Genomic DNA, 18,314 nt, shown 5'->3' with positions numbered 1-18,314 from the left:
ATTTATTATGGTAGTAATAATATGTACCACGTAGGGTGAGGTGAGGCTTAAGTGGATAAAGCAGTTATACTTTGCACAATGCTGGGCACGTAGTTCATCAATGGTTATGATGTTTCTTATCATCATCATTATCATCAACATCATTGTCATTGTCATCCCAAATTAAGCATCTGCCATGTACCAGGTCCATATTACAATATTAAAGGCAGAACCAAATTCATCTGTGGACTTTTATACTCCCTGGGGACATACATAGCCATTAAAAATTCATGATACGATTATTCTTAAGGAACAAAGTTTTAAGTTCACCGTATTGCAGGTTGTTGAGAAAGAATTTATTAATCCAATTTCTAGGAAACAGACTACGAAGCAATCTTATTAAGAATATTCAAACTGAATAATAATACACATAGGGAAATATTAAAAATAATGCTCTAAAAAGCCAACACAAATGTGGATCAAGAAAGACACATCTTGAAACAGAAGAGGACCTCTTCTGAATTGTTAACGAAGTCTGGGATCAGTTGCACTCCGGAGTTTGCACCTTCTTGACTCCACCAGCAGATGTTGCTGTGAAGTAAAAGAAGGCCTGCACAGAGAGGAGCATCCCAGGGCGGACCGCTGAGAATGACTTATAAGGGAATCTTTATATGCGCTTATTCGTTATTTTTGCATGCTTGCTCCTTTTTTATTTAATGCACTGGGCACAATTTGGAAAAACTTCTTTTTTAAAGACAATTTTTATTTCAAATATTATTTTATGGTTCAGAAAGTACACTTAGATGTATTATCAGTTTTTGTCATTTTCATAAAATCCTTCAGCAAGGGAAGGCAAGTCCTGTTATCCCTAATTTCTTGGCTAATGTGAGACCCATAAAGACTAGTTGGCAGGCCCAGCTTCTTCTATTTGGTAGGTATTGGTGTTCTAGGAATCGAATGGTGAATTCCTGAGCCCAAGACCAGCACACTTTCTTCCACAGTCCGGATTTATAACTGAATGCAAGCATCAGTAATCTTAGTTTTTCCAGTTCATTGAATCTATGAATATAGATGTGAATGTTCATAATTACTTTGACCAAGATTTTTAACTTTATGAGTGCTATTTATTAAGTGGCTAAAAGAGAGTTCTGGAAACATTTGGCCTTAGTAAGTTTCTCAAAGAAGAGCTTCCTAATATAAAATTTGATTAAAAAAAGTAAAAATCAATGATGATTTCTTCTGTTTGAAAATATAATTGTTCAAGTGAAGTTAACTAAATAATTGTAAATACCAAACTTTAAAATTCTATAATATATACTTAAGAGTAAAATGTTCTGAATATATTTTAAAGGAATTAACATTTCACTAAAAGCCAATTTACATTGTAATAGACAAGGAAAATATATTAACTCTATTTTGTTCATATATTCATATATACCTCTGCAAAAATACTGCTCTATTGACATACAGATGTACATACTAGAGTGACAAAGTGAAAAACTGTCACAATTTGCCTAGAACTGAAGGGTTTTCTGGGACACAGGACCCTCAGTGCTAAAGCTGGGACAATCGCAGGCAAACCAGAACAGCTGGTCACTCTAGCACACACATACCTAATATTTTGTATTTTATATATCTATAATGCATTTTTTTCCTCCTAATAACTTGAGTCATCTTACACAATTATTTTATAATGCCAGGATATAGTGATGCCCTTAAAAACCATTCTGGTGAATGAAACTCTTAGCCAATGTGACAAACTAAACCAGAATACTGATTTTTTTTTTTTTTTTTAGAAAATTTATCCTCAGTTTTACACATTTCTTCTTCCTTTTGCTGACACTATGTATTCTGAAACTCAATAAATCATATTAGAAAAAAAAACCCAGAGAGCCAACTTCCTGAGAATTTGGGAAATACACTTTCTGAGTATAGTCTATGAATGTTTTGAGGAAATAAAGTCTGTGTGGTCTTTCTGATTTAAAAAAAAAATTGTCCTCTTGGATCAGATTAGGTGGTCAAACAGTAGTGGATTTAAAATGACAGAAGTGTGGTTTTCTCCATGTTAGAGAAGTGCAGGAACAGGCAGCCCAGGATGGCAACATCTTCACAACACAGGAGAGCCAAGCTTCTTCTGTATTGCTGCACTGAATTTCGTGATCTCAGGTGGTTGCTGAAACTCCTGCCATCACAACCATATTCCAGTCAAGTGGAAGGGAAAGGGAATCATGTTCAGGATTTCAACATCAGCCAGCAATTAGTCGTCTGGCCACACACAGCTGCAACTGATGCTGGAAAATCTAGACTTCGCTCTGAGTGGGCATAAAAACCACTGAAACCAGAATTCTCTTCCTTTGGAAAAGAGGGAAAATAGGTATGAGGAAACAATCAGAAGTCCCTTGAAACACTTATCTGGATTTACTGCTGTAGCAGATGAAACTTCTACTTTAGTAACCCAAGAATTACTTTCCTTCGACTTGCTTCTTCTTTACCCTAAATGTGTAATTCCCATAGAAAAATTAAAAAGGCCCTTATGTTTAACTCTGTGAGCCTATGAGTTTGCATGTATTTTGGCCTGCATCATGTTGGATCTTTTGAACAAATCTAATTTGTGCTGAGATGGGGAAATTGAAATCATGCCTAACTCTCAGCTTACATTGGGTCCAGTGTTTCACCTTCCACTTAAGCATTCAGGTCATAGAGATAAAGGCTAAACAAGGACTTACCTATGGCCCTTCAAGGACAACCTTGAATCCTGTAATCTCCATGGGCCAGTGACTGGCCTATGACCTCCTAACTGTGAACACTCTTTTTAGAGATCAATCATCCTGATTTTGTGGACTTCACAAATGGGATCGAGATCTACTGATGTCATGAACATCCTCAAAGATTTCTAGATTCATGACGTTTTATTGCTAAAGGCACTGAGAGATCAAGTCGCTTCTTTTACTGAGAAGACCCAGAGGAGTTAAGTAACCTGTCTAAGGATACTCAACTAGCTAGTTATAAAATGTGGTTTGATAACTGCTCCTGGCCTTGTTCCCCAAACCTCACAAACCAGAGATGATCTGGCCCTATAGGCAGACTCATCATCACTGTGGCTCTACCACATTTGCTGCTGACATTCAGAAGCAGCAGTCTTCTATTACTCCTGCCTAGCCTTGACAGGAGAGTACTGTAGTGTGGTTGAGAGGTACTTCCCCATCTCTAGGCTGAAGGACCTTGACTGGTCTCTCCTTCAGGCACGAGTAAGAGAATGGGTATTTTTTGAGGGCAGGAGTTGTTGTTTTTCTAGATTCTTAGATCTCCCCAGGAACAATCCTGGTCATATATATTTGGGGAACTCTGATATTTTGTTTCTGTGTTACATATGACAGAATGTTGCATATGGCCATAGAAACATCAAATTGGGACCTACAGATCAATATCTCCTCAATTCCTTGATTTCTCAGTTGATAAAACTAAAACCCAGAGAGATGAATTGACTTAGCCAAGATCAGATTTCTTGCTCATGATTTATAGGAAGCCAAAGCTTAAATCAACTCTACAGTTTGTTTCTAACAATATTATTACTATTTACACAATAGATTAGTATCTGAAAACTAGTTCCTACTTTAAGAGTGTAGTCTTGCTCCAAAGCATCTTTTAAATTTATAATTAGATGACATGGAGTAGTTTTATAAAATATTTTATTTACAGTAGAGTTTTACAAAAATAGTCTTAATAAAATTAATACAAAACCATTTTACAATATAACTTATATAACTATCTTCTCAAAAAAGAGACATTTGATTATAACACATAAACTACATTTGCATTTGTTAAGTCACATTGTAGTATAAATATGTTTTTATCATCATTTTTTAATAATAAGGTACATACCAAGAACAATGAACAATGGACAGCAAATGTTATTTTATTTTTCTCCCAATATAAAAGTTATCTCTGGCCAAAACAAAATTAACCAAAGAAAAGTAAAACAATTGTCCTTCTTTTCAACAATACAGTCCTTTTAATTATTTGAGAGTTTATCTGACAAAGACACAGTATTAATCTCAAAGCACCATGGCATAAAGTCTAGTAACAGTATCCCCAAAAGCATTCTCCAATGTCTTCTCTTCAACTGTTTATTCAGTATTTTGCCAAGATAAATAAAGATTGATCTCAACTCTCTCCTTCATTAGTCCAAAGTGTTCTTAATATGCACTGAGGTTTTTAGACCGTTCCAACTGGCATATGTTTAAAATGTGAGTTTCTTTCTTTGGCTTCAAGTAGAGTTTCACAACACTTATGAGACATACTGAGCACCTCCGTGTGGCTGAATCTCTGTGACTCCCCACCCAACAACATTTCCCCGGATGTGACAAGACTCTGCTCCGCCGGTCTCTCTTATCTCTTCATTGCTGAGAACACGGTTCCAGATATTGAAGCCTGTGAGTCTTCCAGAAAAGGCCAGTGTTTCATCAAAGCCACCACCCACACAGCAGCCATTCTTTTCTTGGCCAATTTGCAGGATTCCTCCCTCAGGAACAATGTGACCTGTGGCCATCTCGACTGTGGTAGCCATCAGCTCACCGTGTACCCACAAGGATGTGCGCCCTTTCTCAGAATTCCAGGTGCTGCACAGATGGGTCCACTTTCCCAGGGAAATCACAGTATTAGCAATCAGTGTGTTCTCCTCTCCACCCACCACAAACACTATGGACTGATAGCTGAGGTACAGCTGGATCTCATATGGGTTTCTCTTTGTGCCATAGGAAAACAGGATGGTTTTGTTTAATACATCTGTGGCTTTGACCCAAATGCAGGCACTAAAGGACTCAAGCTTCATTGGTGTCACTGGATGCACGCTTCCAAAAATCTTCTTGGAACGCATTGGGAATAAAATTGCTGTTTCACAACCTATAGGAGCAGGAAAGTAAGAAGAACATGAGAGAAAATACAAATTCATTCAGAAATGATTCCGGCATTTAGGTATTTTAGCACAGGCACTTTAACGACCACAACTGAAAATGATATGCTGTATCCCATTATGACTTGAGGAGCTTCAAGTGTGATCTTGGTAGAGCAAAGAAAACAGGAATAAAGAAAGTCAATTATCAGTCCTACTCAATGAAGCATCTAAGTGGAGAAGGCATGCAGGGTAGCCAGATTGTCCAAATTCAGAAAATAATGGAAACCACTTCCCCTCACAATTAGCTTATTTTCTGTTACTTTTTTTTTTTAAGATTTTATTTATTTATTTGACAGATAGAGATCACAAGTAGGCAGAGAGAGAGAGAAAAAGAGGAGGAAGCGGGCTCCCTGCTGAGCAGGGTGCCCGATGTGGGGCTCGATGTGGGGCTTGATTCCAGGACCCTGGGATCATGACCCAAGCTGAAGGCAGAGGGTTTAACCCACTGAGCCACCCAGGTGCCCCTACTTTTTTTTTTTTTTAATAAAAATATTGGGTCATTATGCGTTAACTTCAAACAATGACGCTGTCATTTCCAAGAACTTAGAGCCAGACCTGTTTCCCTCTTCTTGACTTTACCAAACTTTCGGAATAAAACAAACAAACCTATGAAATTCAATGGACCTAGCTCACCCATTTACCCACTGGCAACATACATTTTTAAATGAAACTCTAGGACTGTCAATTGTGGAAATTTTAATACTCCATATGTTCCAGATACTTGTAACTTGCAAAGTTTGTAGAAAACTACCTTTGAAAGGCAACAATATATAACAATGATGACTCACTCTTACTGGGCACCCACCATGTACCAGATACTGTTCTCATCACTCTGAATGTTTTAATCCTACTTATCAACCCTAAGAGATAGTCTTAATATTCCCTTTCTACAGATGAGAGAACTAAGACATAGAACACTAAGTAACTCGGTTCTGCTTACTAGCTGGTAAATGGTAAAACTGGGGGTTTGAACTTGGGCACTGTGGTTGCAGAGGCCACACCCTTAACTAACACTAACACACTGCATTGCTTCTTAATGGGAAAAGAACCCCTTGATTTGGCTAGGAGAGATGGAATTCAGTTTGTTTTACTATTCTTAAAAACTCTTATTTTGTCCACATGCTTATAAATACTATTTAGGCAGCAATAGAAAACCTTTAAGGAAGAGTGAACTCTTCCAAGGGGCTTGGTGGAGAACATATTTCTGTTGAAGAGCACTTAGAAGGAGATGCTCAGACACCGCGATGGGAGAATAGTAAAGTCCAGGTCACATGCTCGGTCAGGGAGCTAGAGATCCCGAAGTGAAGACCTTCTAGGTGTCTCTGGGAAATGTGCTAAAACCTTTCATAGATGAGCTCTGCTTTGAGATAACTTTATGTGTATAAGAGACCAGAAAAAGAATTAAAAAAAAAAAAAATCTAAATGAGGGCTAGGCATTCACTTCATAACAAACTAAAGATTTATCATAAAATAGTTCTGATAAGCAAGTTCCAGAGCCTTAAAGACTAGCTGGTGAACATACAGAACTTGAAGGCACCAAACATCCATGCAAACGGTGTTAAACTAAGTTAAATGCCTGCAAGTGATTGAGGGCGAGGCTCTGTCCGAAAAAATTAAACAGATGTGGACCTACAAACAGTCAAAGAAATACTGAGATTCAGAAAATCGTATAAAAGTAACTACAATACTAAAGCACAAATTGGTCCTGTCATATTTTGGTATTTGCTTTTTCATTGAATAATTCGAATTTTTGAAGACTTTTAAGATTCATTCTTAATGAGGCTTTCTTGTTTCAAATGAAATTGGTAGATATATTTTTTTCCCCTAGCGTGTTAATTAAATTAAACAAAGATTGTGGAACAAAAGATCACCATATGCATGACCATTTGAGATATACTCTGTAATGTCCCAGTAAAGTAGTGTTCAGGAGGGGGCCTACTGCAGTTCAATTAACTGATTTCCTGTTTAAATAAACCCAGGCAGTCAAGATTGCATTCCAAAGCATTCCTTGATTGCCTCTGAGAGACCCAGCTTTCCCTGCAGGCTCCACCGGCTACAGCTACGAGAGTTCATGGAGTGGAATTTTGTGCTCACAGTCTTTTTGTGGCTTTTTTGGTGGGGACCAGTGATTGAGCCTCTTGATATCTCTTCAAAATGTCAGAAACTCTCGCATGAAATGGCTTTTAACTAATAGGTTTTTCTGATTACATTATCAAAGACCAAACAAAATTAAAACCAGGTTCTTAGGAGGCGGACAACAGAATAATGAGGAATCCCTTAGGAACCAAGCTGGCAGGAAACCAAAAAGGAGAAATCAAACCATGTGGGTAAAAATACTATTGGATATAATAAGAAATTAACATGTCAGAACTCAGAAATACATCCCTCTCTGCTCTAACTAGTATACAGAGGTGAGAGTGAAAAATAGCATTAATTCTTCAGTTTGGGGGATACACTGTATGTGCAATCATTTCTCATAGTTTGCCAAAGACAAGACAATTTCATCCATTAAAATAGCCACAGGATTATAATTCGTCTCTGTCACTTACACCGAAGATCTATTGTATATTTGATTTTATGCTTTTTCGGTCTCTGAACCCATATTGAATATTCAAAAAAATATGCTCAGTACTGATAAACAGTCCGCAAATATTTAGGAAAGACTGTTACTCTGCTATGGTTTCTGTAATTTTAAATGAAACATGCTGTCACACATGCTTACAATTCTTCTTCCTACCCCAACAGATGAGTTGCTTTATTGTAAATATAAAGAGGGATGGCACTGTTTGTAATTGTTTTCTGTTCATGAGATTCTCAGGAACAGTGTAAGTTATATTTTCTAACCAAGTCACTGATTTTCGCATATAACCCACAAAAGATTTTTTTGCACCACTACCTCTTAGAAATTTTGACTTCTAAAGGAGGGTCATTTGGCTCCAAATCGTCTCATTTCGTTTAACAATCTTTCAAATGTATTATTCAAATGTATTATTTCAAAAGTATTATTTCACGTGTGTCTGGAGATTCATTCATATTACAGGGGAGTTCAACAAGTTGTATCTGGTTTGAACCGCCTCTCTCCTGTTTGGTCCTGACCCCCCAAAGCCATGGGGAGGAGAGTTACCCATTTGCTCCTCCAGCAGACCATTTCACGGTAGATCCCGCCCAGTCCAAACCTCACATACTCAGACCTCCCCTCTAGCGGGCTAATTCCACAGACCCCGGGGCCTGGGGGACCCCTTAGGAATTCCACTAATCCTTCGGGAGATGGGGTTCAGTCTCAAGTCTCTTGCCAGAACCAGCGGGGAGGAGGGGCCGGCCCAGGATCGGAACGTGTCGATAAAAGAATTAGGCTGGGCCCTGAAATAGCGCGGGGAACCAGAGCTCCCCCAAAGAGAGAGACAGGCTAAAATTAGAAGAAGTGGAAATCCCAAACGGAGGGAAGCCGGGCAGCTAGAGAGGTCACGGTTAAAACCGGCCAATAGAGCTCCTGCACCGCCGGGTCGGATCGGATGTCAGTCAGGGGCCCCTGACGTCTATTTCAAGATTGTGATGTCTATGTCCATAGCTCTCTTCTCGGCTCCCAGAGCCTAGAGAATACTTTTTTAAAGCCAGTTTTCGCGCCTTGTACGGTGTTTGTGAGGCCTGTGAGCATGCATGGAGAAACAGAGGTGTGTGTGTCCCCACTGAAGCTGCCCCTAGAGGACCGCCACCAGGCTTCCCGCCACGCGCGTTCCGAGGACAAAGACGAGGGTGTGTGGGGGCTGTGGGGAGGGGCGGGGGAGGGGGCGGGAGCCGCTCCGCCCGGCGTCCTTACCTGCTGGCAGCCAGCGCCCGGCTGCCCAGCCCTGCACCGCGCGGAGGTCGGCTCGCGTCCGCCGCAGCTCCTCGAGCACGGCGCCCAGGGCGCGCCCCGCCTCCTCCGGGCGCTGCGTCCCCGCGCTCTCCAAGCGCGCCAGCCTGCGGCCAGCGTCGCGGCTCGCCTGCAGCAGCTCGTCCAGCGCCCGGGCCAGCCGGGCCTCCGCGGGGGCCGGAGGCGCGCACGGTCTCCCCAGGCTGCCGGCCAGGCGGCCCAGCTCCGCCCGCAGCCTCTGCAGCTCGCCCCGGAGGACGTCGTCGGTGGCCTGCAACAGCATGCCCTCTCTCATCTGCGAGTCCTCCAGCATGATGAAGAGCTTGTCCCACTCGGTGTGCTCCCGACGGCAGTCACACGGCGTGGCTAGAACGAGGGACACACACATTACCGAGCCGCCCAGGGCTTCCTCGGGTGCGCTTTGTACAAAGGTGACCTCCCTCGGTGGTCCCAAGTTCCTGCCCATCCCCATCACCCCCTTCCCTTTAAGGACACCTCGGAAAAACAGCGTGTGAGTATCTCGACAGCGACAGGGACCATTCACGCAGGTACATATTAAGTGGAACTCTGTGAAATTGCCGTTCATGCGGCTCAAAACAGACAAATATCGGCGATTTCATGCGGTTCAAGCAGTTATGTATCTGTGACAGAAATAACTTTTTGAAACCTCCCCCTTTCCTAAAGTGCTTCTTTCTTTTGCAAAACAAGCTATAATTTTTAGCACATTTCCTTGGCTACGAAGTATATGTATACTATTTAGAGCCAAAGAGGTGGGTATGTAGTTAGGGCTAGCAGAGAAACAGTTAAAAAGAACTTACGGTCCTCAGTGGGATGGAGTCCATTGTCTATTTCGTTGTCCAAATTCACATACATGAGTTCATAATCATCCGAGGTCTCCGCCAACGCCGCAAACCAGAGAGCGCAGAACAGAATCACAGGGAGATGCATTGCTGGAGAGAGACACAAAGTTCTTTCTTCGGCCACTTCCCACAGCTGGCCCGAGGGGACGAGGCGAGAAGCTCGCAAGTGAGCGGTGTTGTTGGAGCAGAGGAGAGTGAGAGTGAAAGGCAGGAGCCCAGAGCCCTTAATAAATGCTGGGGGAAGCCTGAATGGAGATGAATGAGTAATGCCGGTGGCACCGCGGTAACGGGAGTTCCCCTGAATTTGGAGGGGAGGGGGCCTGGTGGGAGGGCGAGGGAAACGTGGACGTTGCACAATCATAGACCGCAAAGGTTTACACTGCAGTCAGATTAATTGGAGGAGGGTCAGAGGGGAAAGAGGTGGGGAAACTGGGCTAAGACTGTCCCCCTGAGGATTAGCTGTTGTAACTTGAATTGGTAGCACTGAGGGATGAAAGGGAAGGGAGGGGAGGTAGGGGGAGAAATAAGTCAGCAGGCACAGAGGCATGAAAGCAAGATCATCATTTCAGCATTTTGTGTGGTGCCTTTACAGTTTTACAGCCCTTTCTGTATAGAAAACTTTCCCCCACTTTTCTTTTGTACACAGTTTATAGGTCTAAGTTGTGAAAGTTACTCCCCTGATTCCAAGATAAACCAACCTAGAGTAAGATTTCTGATTGCTCTAGAAGCCAAGTCCATTCCTAGTTATTCCATCTTTAATCCTTCTGGAGTTGCAACTCTACTTTTGTAAACACACATATAAAATGAGAGACAACAAAGCAAAACTGGTAAATCTAAAGTAAGAAAGAGCTGGGGGAGAGGAAGAAGCTGATTTTAGGAATGTTTCTTTTCGTAAACTGGTGTTATGTAGAAATTGTATTATTTCACTAGGCTTAGAGTCAAAGATCACGTTTTTAAAATAAATTTAGGGATTTCTGCTTCCTTCAAAATAATAAGCTGAAAACTCTCCTGCACAAAACACCTAGAAATGCATACATTATAATGATAACCTTAAGTGTTCAAATGAACTACCAATAAAGTAAGGGAAGTATCCAGGGCCCAATGATAGAGGGGAGAACCAAAACCATCAGCCTGAGAGCTGATGCTAGGACTCCTTGGAGGGACATAGAGGGAAATAAGGGTTATCAGTTCTGTAACAACTAAGTGTTAATGACCATGTGGGAGCAAAGCTTAAGCCAGAGTGGGAGTTGGAATTGAGAACCTCACCTAAAGCCAGACCCTCAGAGAGTTACATATTGGATTTCAGTGGATATAGCCCCACCCTCTGTCCTAACACAAATAAGTGGGAAGTAAGCATGTCTTTGACTGAACTCTGCAGGGTCCCTAGGAGTTTGTGACATGGGTCTGCCCTCACACATGTTCAAGATTCAAATGTATACTATCTACCACAGTAAAAACAAATTCACAATAAAAATATTTGAACATATGAGGAAACAGCCCACCACAAGTGAGAATCAGCAGATACAGAAAAAGGATTAGGTACCCCTCTCCTGAGAACTTCATTTACTTAAAATATCAGGTAGGAATTAGAAAATGAGTGTGTTTAAAATTGTAAAATTCCAACACAAGGAGTTGGAAACACAAACAAAGAAAAAAAGACATTGTCAAAAGAAAAAAAATGAGGCAGATTTTTAAATTTTATTTTTAATTTTTTAAAGATTTTATTTATTTGACAGAGAGAATAAACATGAGCAGGGGGAGAGGGGAAGGGCAGAAAGAAGGGGAGAAACAGATTCCCCACAAAGCAAGGAGCCAGACATGGGGCTCGATCCCAGGACTCTAAGCTGAAGGCAGTTTAACCAACTGAGCCACCCAGATCTCCCTAAGCAGATTTTTTTTTTTTTTAAGAATCGTATGTAACTTCTACAAATAAAAAAATTAATTAAAAAATTTAAAACCTCAAGGAATGGATTAAATGGCAAATAGGCAAAGCTGAAGAGAATATTAAAGAACTGGAAGAAGGATCTGAGAAAATCATCCAAAATGTACTCTTTAATTTTAGTAACGTATTCTCAAGTCCTTTCATTGCTCAGGAAGATGATAGAGAAATTAATTTTGCTTTGTTAGTTCTGGAATGTTTATCTTTTTGAAGACAGCCATGAAAACCAAAAGGAAATAGAATGTTCTTTTTGAACATTCTTAGAATTAATTTTAGATTAGAATATTTAGAATTATTCTATTAGAATTACTAGAATTAAAGTTTTTAGATTAGAATTAGATAATAGATAATTAGACAATAATTTGAATTATTAGAATTAGACTTATTCTACTAGAATAATTAGAATTAAACAAACCTTTTTCAAAAGAAAGCAGTAAAGAAGGGGGAAAAACATAGACAAAACAAGATGAATAAAGAACACAACATGGGGGATCTGGGTGGCTCAGTGGGTTAAGCCTCTGCCTTCGGCTCAGGTCCTGGGATGGAGTCCCACATCGGGTTCTCTGCTCAGCAGGGAGCCTGCTTCCCCCTCTCTCTCTGCCTGCCTCTCTGCCTACTTGTGATCTCTCTCTGCCAAGTAAATAAATAAAATCTTTAAAAAAATGTAAAAAAAAATCCAAATATACCAATAATCATCATAACTATTAATAAAACAAACTTTCCAGTTAAGAGACACAAGATGTCAAGTAGGAATATTTTAAAAGTCCCCAGCTATAGGTCACTTAACAAGAGCCACCATAAAACATAAGAATCTAGAGATGCTCAAAGTAAAAAACTTGAAAAAAGCAGGAAAAGAATATACCAAGCAAATGCAATTCAAAAAAGCTAAGATAGTTAACAGTTATATCAATTGGAAATAACTATAAGGGAGAAGAGGATAGAGTATGATAAACACTTTACTAGAATTATTTAGTAACATAGTTTCAAAAAATATATGCTAAAGACTGACAAAATTATAAGGAGAAACTGACAAATCCATAATGATGGGGGAGATTTTAATATACCTCTCTCATAACTAAGTTCACTGCTGTCATAAATGGTTACTCAAATTCCCCCCCCAAAAAAACACCTACTAAAACATACAGAAACTTACAGTACATGAAGTTTGAAATAATGAAATGTATAGAACATTGTCCAGAAATTTTAATAAGCAAGTTCTACCAAACTTTCAAGGAACATATAATCCTCTTCTTATACAAACTGCTTCTAAGAATGAAGTGTGTAGGAATGTGCTAAATACTTTCTATATGTGTAGTACCTATGATACTAAAAAGAGACAAGGACAGTATAAGAAAAGGTCAGCTTCATTCAAGAACATAGATGCAAAAGCTCTAAATAAAATATTAGCCAAACAAACTTGGCAATATGCATAAAAATACATTATAACCAACCAACCAAGTTGAGTTTTACTCCAAGACTGCAAGATTGGTTAAAATTAGAGTTATCAATTAATTTATTACATGAACAGTTTAGAGGAGAAATTATATAATCATGTCAATAGATGCAGAAAATCATTTAATAAAATTCAACGTTTATGTACAGAAACTTAAACTGATAAATAACAAAATTGATAGAGCCAAATACATACATAATGATGAGTCCTTAGAAACACACTTCTTAAAAACAGTAAAAACAAAAGGATACCTTGGACACTAGTTCTATTTCACTGAAGTACTGGAGGTTCTAGCCAGTAAAGTAGGATCAAAAAAAAAAAAAAAAGCATTAAGATATAAGAACAGCAAAAGAGAAACAAAGCTATCATCAATCATTATAAGTTGATTGCCTATATACAGAAAATCTATGAGACGCTGAAGACAGATTATTAATAGGAGAATTGAGCAAGTTTTGCTGGCTGAAAGATCAACACAAAAATCAGTTGCTTCCTTAATACCAGCAGACAACTGATGATACAATTTTTTAAAGTTTCCATTTACAATAGCAACAACAAAAATGAGATACCTAGGAATCATTTTAATTAAAAGATACATAAGATGCAGCTAATGTCACAAAACTTTATTGAAAAACATTCTTTAAAACCCTGCATAGATGGAAGGACATATGTTTTTGAATGGGAACACTCAATTTCACAAAGACGTCAATTATCCCAAATTAGTCTGTACATTCAGTATGGGAGAAAAAAATAGTTTTTCAAGGAAGTTGACAAAGTAATGGTAAAATTTATATAAAGGAACCAAGAAGAATTTGAAGTAGAAGATAATTTGCCCCATGAGATATAATAATTTGTTTTAAGTTATTACAATTTACGAAATGTATAATTGGTAAAGGTATGATAAATACACAGAAACAGACCCAGACATATGAGAAACCTTACATGTGAAGAAGGTATTATAAAATTAGAAGAGAAAGAACTGACAACTTGATAAATGCTAGGACAATTATTTATATACACACAAAAAATCCATTCCTCATGTACAAAAGTAAATTCCAGGTGGATTAAAGACAAATATGAAAAAGAAAACCATGATGCTTTAAAGGGAAATTTTTTATGAACCTAGGTTAGAGAAAGATACCTTAATAACAAAAAAATTATAAACTGTAAAGAAATTTTAAAAAATCAACTACAGGGATGCCTGGGTGACTCAGTTGGTTAAGCAACTGCCTTCGGCTCAGGTCATGATCCTGGAGTCCCAGGATCGAGTCCCACATCGGGATTCCTGCTTGGCAGTGAGTCTGCTCTCCCTCTGAGCTCTCCACTCTCACACTCTGTCTCTCAAATAAATAAATAAACTTTTTAAAAAAAATCAACTACATTGACATTGCAACTTTAGAAGTGAATTAAAAAAAAAAAAACTAGTGTCTAGAATAAATAAATAGCTTCTACAAATCAAGAAAAAAAATACAAACATCCCAGCTGAAAATAGGCAAAAGATATGAATGGTCAAATCATGAGAGGGGAAATGACCTGTAAACATATTAAAAGGTTGCTTAGCTGCACATGCAGTTAAGGAAATGAAGATGAAAACAACAAAAAAATGAGATGCCAGCTCACACTCCATCAGGCTGGCAAAAACCGACGTCTGTCAAGACCAAATGTTGGCAAAGATAAGGAACAACAGAAACACTCATGTTGCCGGTGGGTGTGTAGGTCATTATAGTCATGATGGTAGGCAGAATAATGCCCCCCCAAATGTTCACATTTTCATCCCCACAACCTGTGGACATGTGATTTCACTGCATTGAAAATTAAGGTTGAAATTGAAATTAAGGTTGCTACATTAAATATGGAGATAATCCTAGATGATACACATGGGCCCAGTGTAATCACAAGGGCTCTTAAAAGTGGAAAAGAGAGGCAGAAGGGAGAATCAGAGGAAGAGGTATGATGATAGGAGAGTCAGAGAGGTGCTCGCTCTGCTGCTGATTTGGAAGATGAAGGAAGGAAACGCCAAGGAATGCTGGTAGTCTCTTGAAACTAGAAAAGTCAAGGAAACCTATTCCCTTCTATAGCCTCCACGAAGGAACTCATGCCTTCCAATGCCTGGATTTTAGCCCAGTGAGATTCACAGCAGACTTCTGAACTATAGAAATACAAGATAAGAATTTGGGCCACTAAGTTTTTGGTAATTTCTTATGGCAGATTAGAAAACTAATACAACCACACTGCAAAGAAATTTTGGAGGATCTAGAAACTTAACTCCCAGGGACATAGTCACTGCTTTCTGCTTAATTATGTGACCCAGGGACCATCAGCATCACCTGAGAGCTTGTTAGAAATTCAGATTCTCAAGCCCAAACTCTGAACCAGCTGAATCAATATCTATGGTTTAACAAGATACCCAGGAGATTTCTAAGAGATTAAGCTCGGAGGCCATACCCTAGGGAAGATCTTCCATTTATGAACAAAGAAATAAGTATAAAAATTGCAGTGCTATTGGTAAAAAGCATCATCATCATCATAGCAGTGTCTTTCAACCATAGAGTATATGAATAAATTATTGCCTGTTTATACAATAGAATACCATACAGCTGTGAGAATAAGTGAAGGAGAGCTTTTTGGAGCTAATACTTCAACACAGTGTTGAATGTAAAAAAAAAAAAAAAATTAAATGTTCCAAAGAGATTTGTACAGTATGAATACTATTGATATAAAATTTTAAAGCATGCAAAACAACACCATAAAATGTTTGTTGGTATAGACACATGCAACTAAGAAGTAAAAACATCCATGGAGATGATAAATACCATCTTTAGGATGGTGGTTGCCCTTGGGGAGAAAAGGAAATGAGTGGGATAGGAAGCCATTTGGCACGAGGTTTTTTGACAAAGCTAGCCGGTAGGCACAACCCTCTTCTTTATATTATTACCTCATTTGCCTAATGTCTTGAAATATTCCATAATTTTAAAAAAATGTTAGTTTATAAATGGAATTTACAGGATTTCTCTTTTTGCCTCTGAATTTATAGAATTTCTACATCGAAGTGTCTTCATCAGTTTCTGACTTAGAAAAAAATTTTGTGCATTTACTTTTGCATCATTTGATGAAAATTCAAGTCAGCTGAAAATGACTAATCTGGAGATTTTCCCTTCAAGACTCTCAGGGTGTCTAATGAGTATCACACCAAAAGCTTTATACCAGTTTCCTGTCTTCGATTCCAAAGAGACTGCTACTTATCATGAAATTTTTTAGGGATTGGTCAGTGTGTCTACATAATTAAGCTCTAAGATCCATTGTACCCTGTACAGAGTGGGAATTACATTTAAAATTCCTGGTTGTTTAAGGAAAAGCTCTTGGTTAAAAGAGAAGTAAAACAGATAAAGCAATGTGTTGTGTGTGGACACAACTTGTTTTAAAAAAGAAAACCCTGAATATTTCTAGTACTTTGCAGTCCTTGGGCATATGACCGAAACCTGCTGGAGATTAATTCTATGAACCACATGTGGGAAAAGCAATTCTCATTATTAATCATCACCCATATACATTTAAGTTGATCCAGAATCACCCTTCTACTATTTTTAGTCATTGGTATTCTGAAAATGATAGCCTTTTGTCCAATTCTCATATCTAAATGTCCTTTATATATGGACACTTTCCTTCTGTTTGAGAGAGGTCTACATATGTGTAATCACTGGTGCTTATTTGATTCCTTCTGTGTCCTTCTTCTATATACAAAGCCAAATTTAAAGTAAATAGACACACAAAAAAATTTTCTTCAAGAAATCCCTAGAAACCAATTCTCCTGAGACATTTAAGTACTTGAGAGGCTTTTGAGAAAAAATCCATACCATAAAGTGATAAGCAGATGTTTCCCATATGTCGTTTGCAGATAAGTCCCTGTAGCTTATGCAATATCTTTTCTGGAGATTTTGCCGTTTTAAATCCAGTTGTCCATACATGTCTTTGAGGCAAATCATGTGTGACAAACAAGCTGAGTCTAAACTTCCCTTGAAATAGTACAGAAATTGGGGATTTAAATTTGCATTGCTACTTTTCTGACTACTCATAAAAATAAGGCAGATTTGCCATATGTCAGTTGTCTTAATCATGCCCCCATATCTCTCAGGAACGTGGATACATTCCTCTGCACTTTTTTTGGTTTGGTTTCATACTTATGGCACTGCTTAGTTTTCATTTAAACAGCATCCAAATGTTGTTTCTCGTCAGGAATTCTTTGTCAGAAGTTTCCTTCTTAAGGGTGTGGTCTGGTTACTGTCAAATTTTCCTCTTTCCCCATGGTGCCTTACTCAGGAAAAGTTTTCATTAGATAATAAATAAATAAAATATTCCCTTGTATGGAATCCATTTAAATCATACTTTAGTGATTTTTCAGAATAAGATATGGTGTTATTTTTAGCAGAAGACTTGGCCCTCACTCCTCACTATTTAACGAATAAGTGCAAAGGTTATTGCATTGACAATAAATGTGTTTCCACTGCCCGTGAGCTAATAACTCACCATTCTCGGTATTGTTCCCTCAACAGGCAATGCCATGCTGTTGAGGGTGTTGCCCGCAGTGTATGAAAAGCAGCCTCAGCCAATCAACAGACACCTGACAGAACTCCTGGCCTTGATGTCTCAGCTGGAACAACCAGAACAGTACCATCTTCTCCGGCTTTTGCATGTAGCCGTGAAGAGAAAGCAACCAGAGGTAAAAAAGCAAAAGCACATCACGTATTTGATGGTCCACACAACGAGGCATGTTTCTGGGTATGAGAACAGGATATGTGCTTCAGGTTTCCGCTCCCATGTGCCCATCACACCCATCTTTAAATGAAAGCACTCATTCACTTTTTCTAGAACCATGTAAGTGAGGAGGTGACAGCAGAGTTTGGGTACTGTGTTATGGTTCCCCAGAGAAACAGAACCAGGATACATATATCGTGAGCAATTGGGATTGGCTTACGTGACTATGAGACTGAGGAGTCCTGCAGTACAACCTTTGTAAGCTGAGGGCCCAAGAGAACGAGTGGTGTAGTTCCGGTCTGAATCCAAAGGCCTGAGGAGCAGAAGAATCAAAGGTATGAGCGTTGGTCAGAGTCTGAAAGCTTCAGAACCGGATGGCTGGTGGTATAAGTCACGGTCTAAGGCAGGAGTGGACCAATGTCCCATCTCAACCACTCATACTCAGGCCCTCAGCAGTTTCAAGGAGGCCCAACCACATTGGGAAGGGCAATCTGCTTTATTCATTCTGCCAATTTAAATGCCAGTCT

The 18,314-nt window shown here is 39.1% G+C and overlaps 2 protein-coding genes across 3 annotated transcripts in view; one reads left to right on the top strand and one right to left on the bottom strand.

Moving 5' to 3' along the window:
* VEPH1 (ventricular zone expressed PH domain containing 1) overlaps positions 1 to 18,314 on the top strand; it is a 228,603-nt gene that overhangs the window by 46,946 nt on the left and 163,343 nt on the right. For both annotated transcript variants that reach the window (XM_080818061.1, XM_080818062.1), the window contains exon 5: positions 17,586 to 17,752. In XM_080818061.1, coding sequence (XP_080674187.1) covers positions 17,586 to 17,752 — 167 coding nt within the window. The remainder of the gene's footprint in view (positions 1 to 17,585; positions 17,753 to 18,314) is intronic.
* On the bottom strand, positions 3,659 to 9,734 carry PTX3 (pentraxin 3; the record flags this gene model as incomplete). The annotated part of the gene is made up of 3 exons (XM_080818077.1): positions 3,659 to 4,881; positions 8,751 to 9,152; positions 9,605 to 9,734. 3 exons carry the CDS (start codon positions 9,732 to 9,734, stop codon positions 4,268 to 4,270), a joined length of 1,146 nt encoding a protein of 381 aa, XP_080674203.1. The 3' UTR covers positions 3,659 to 4,267.

Source organism: Martes martes (genome assembly GCF_963455335.1).
Source record: "Martes martes genome assembly, chromosome: 1".
Lineage (NCBI taxonomy): Eukaryota > Metazoa > Chordata > Mammalia > Carnivora > Mustelidae > Martes > Martes martes.
Note: the sequence above shows the minus strand (reverse complement) of the source record. Positions and strands in the feature narration are given on the sequence as shown.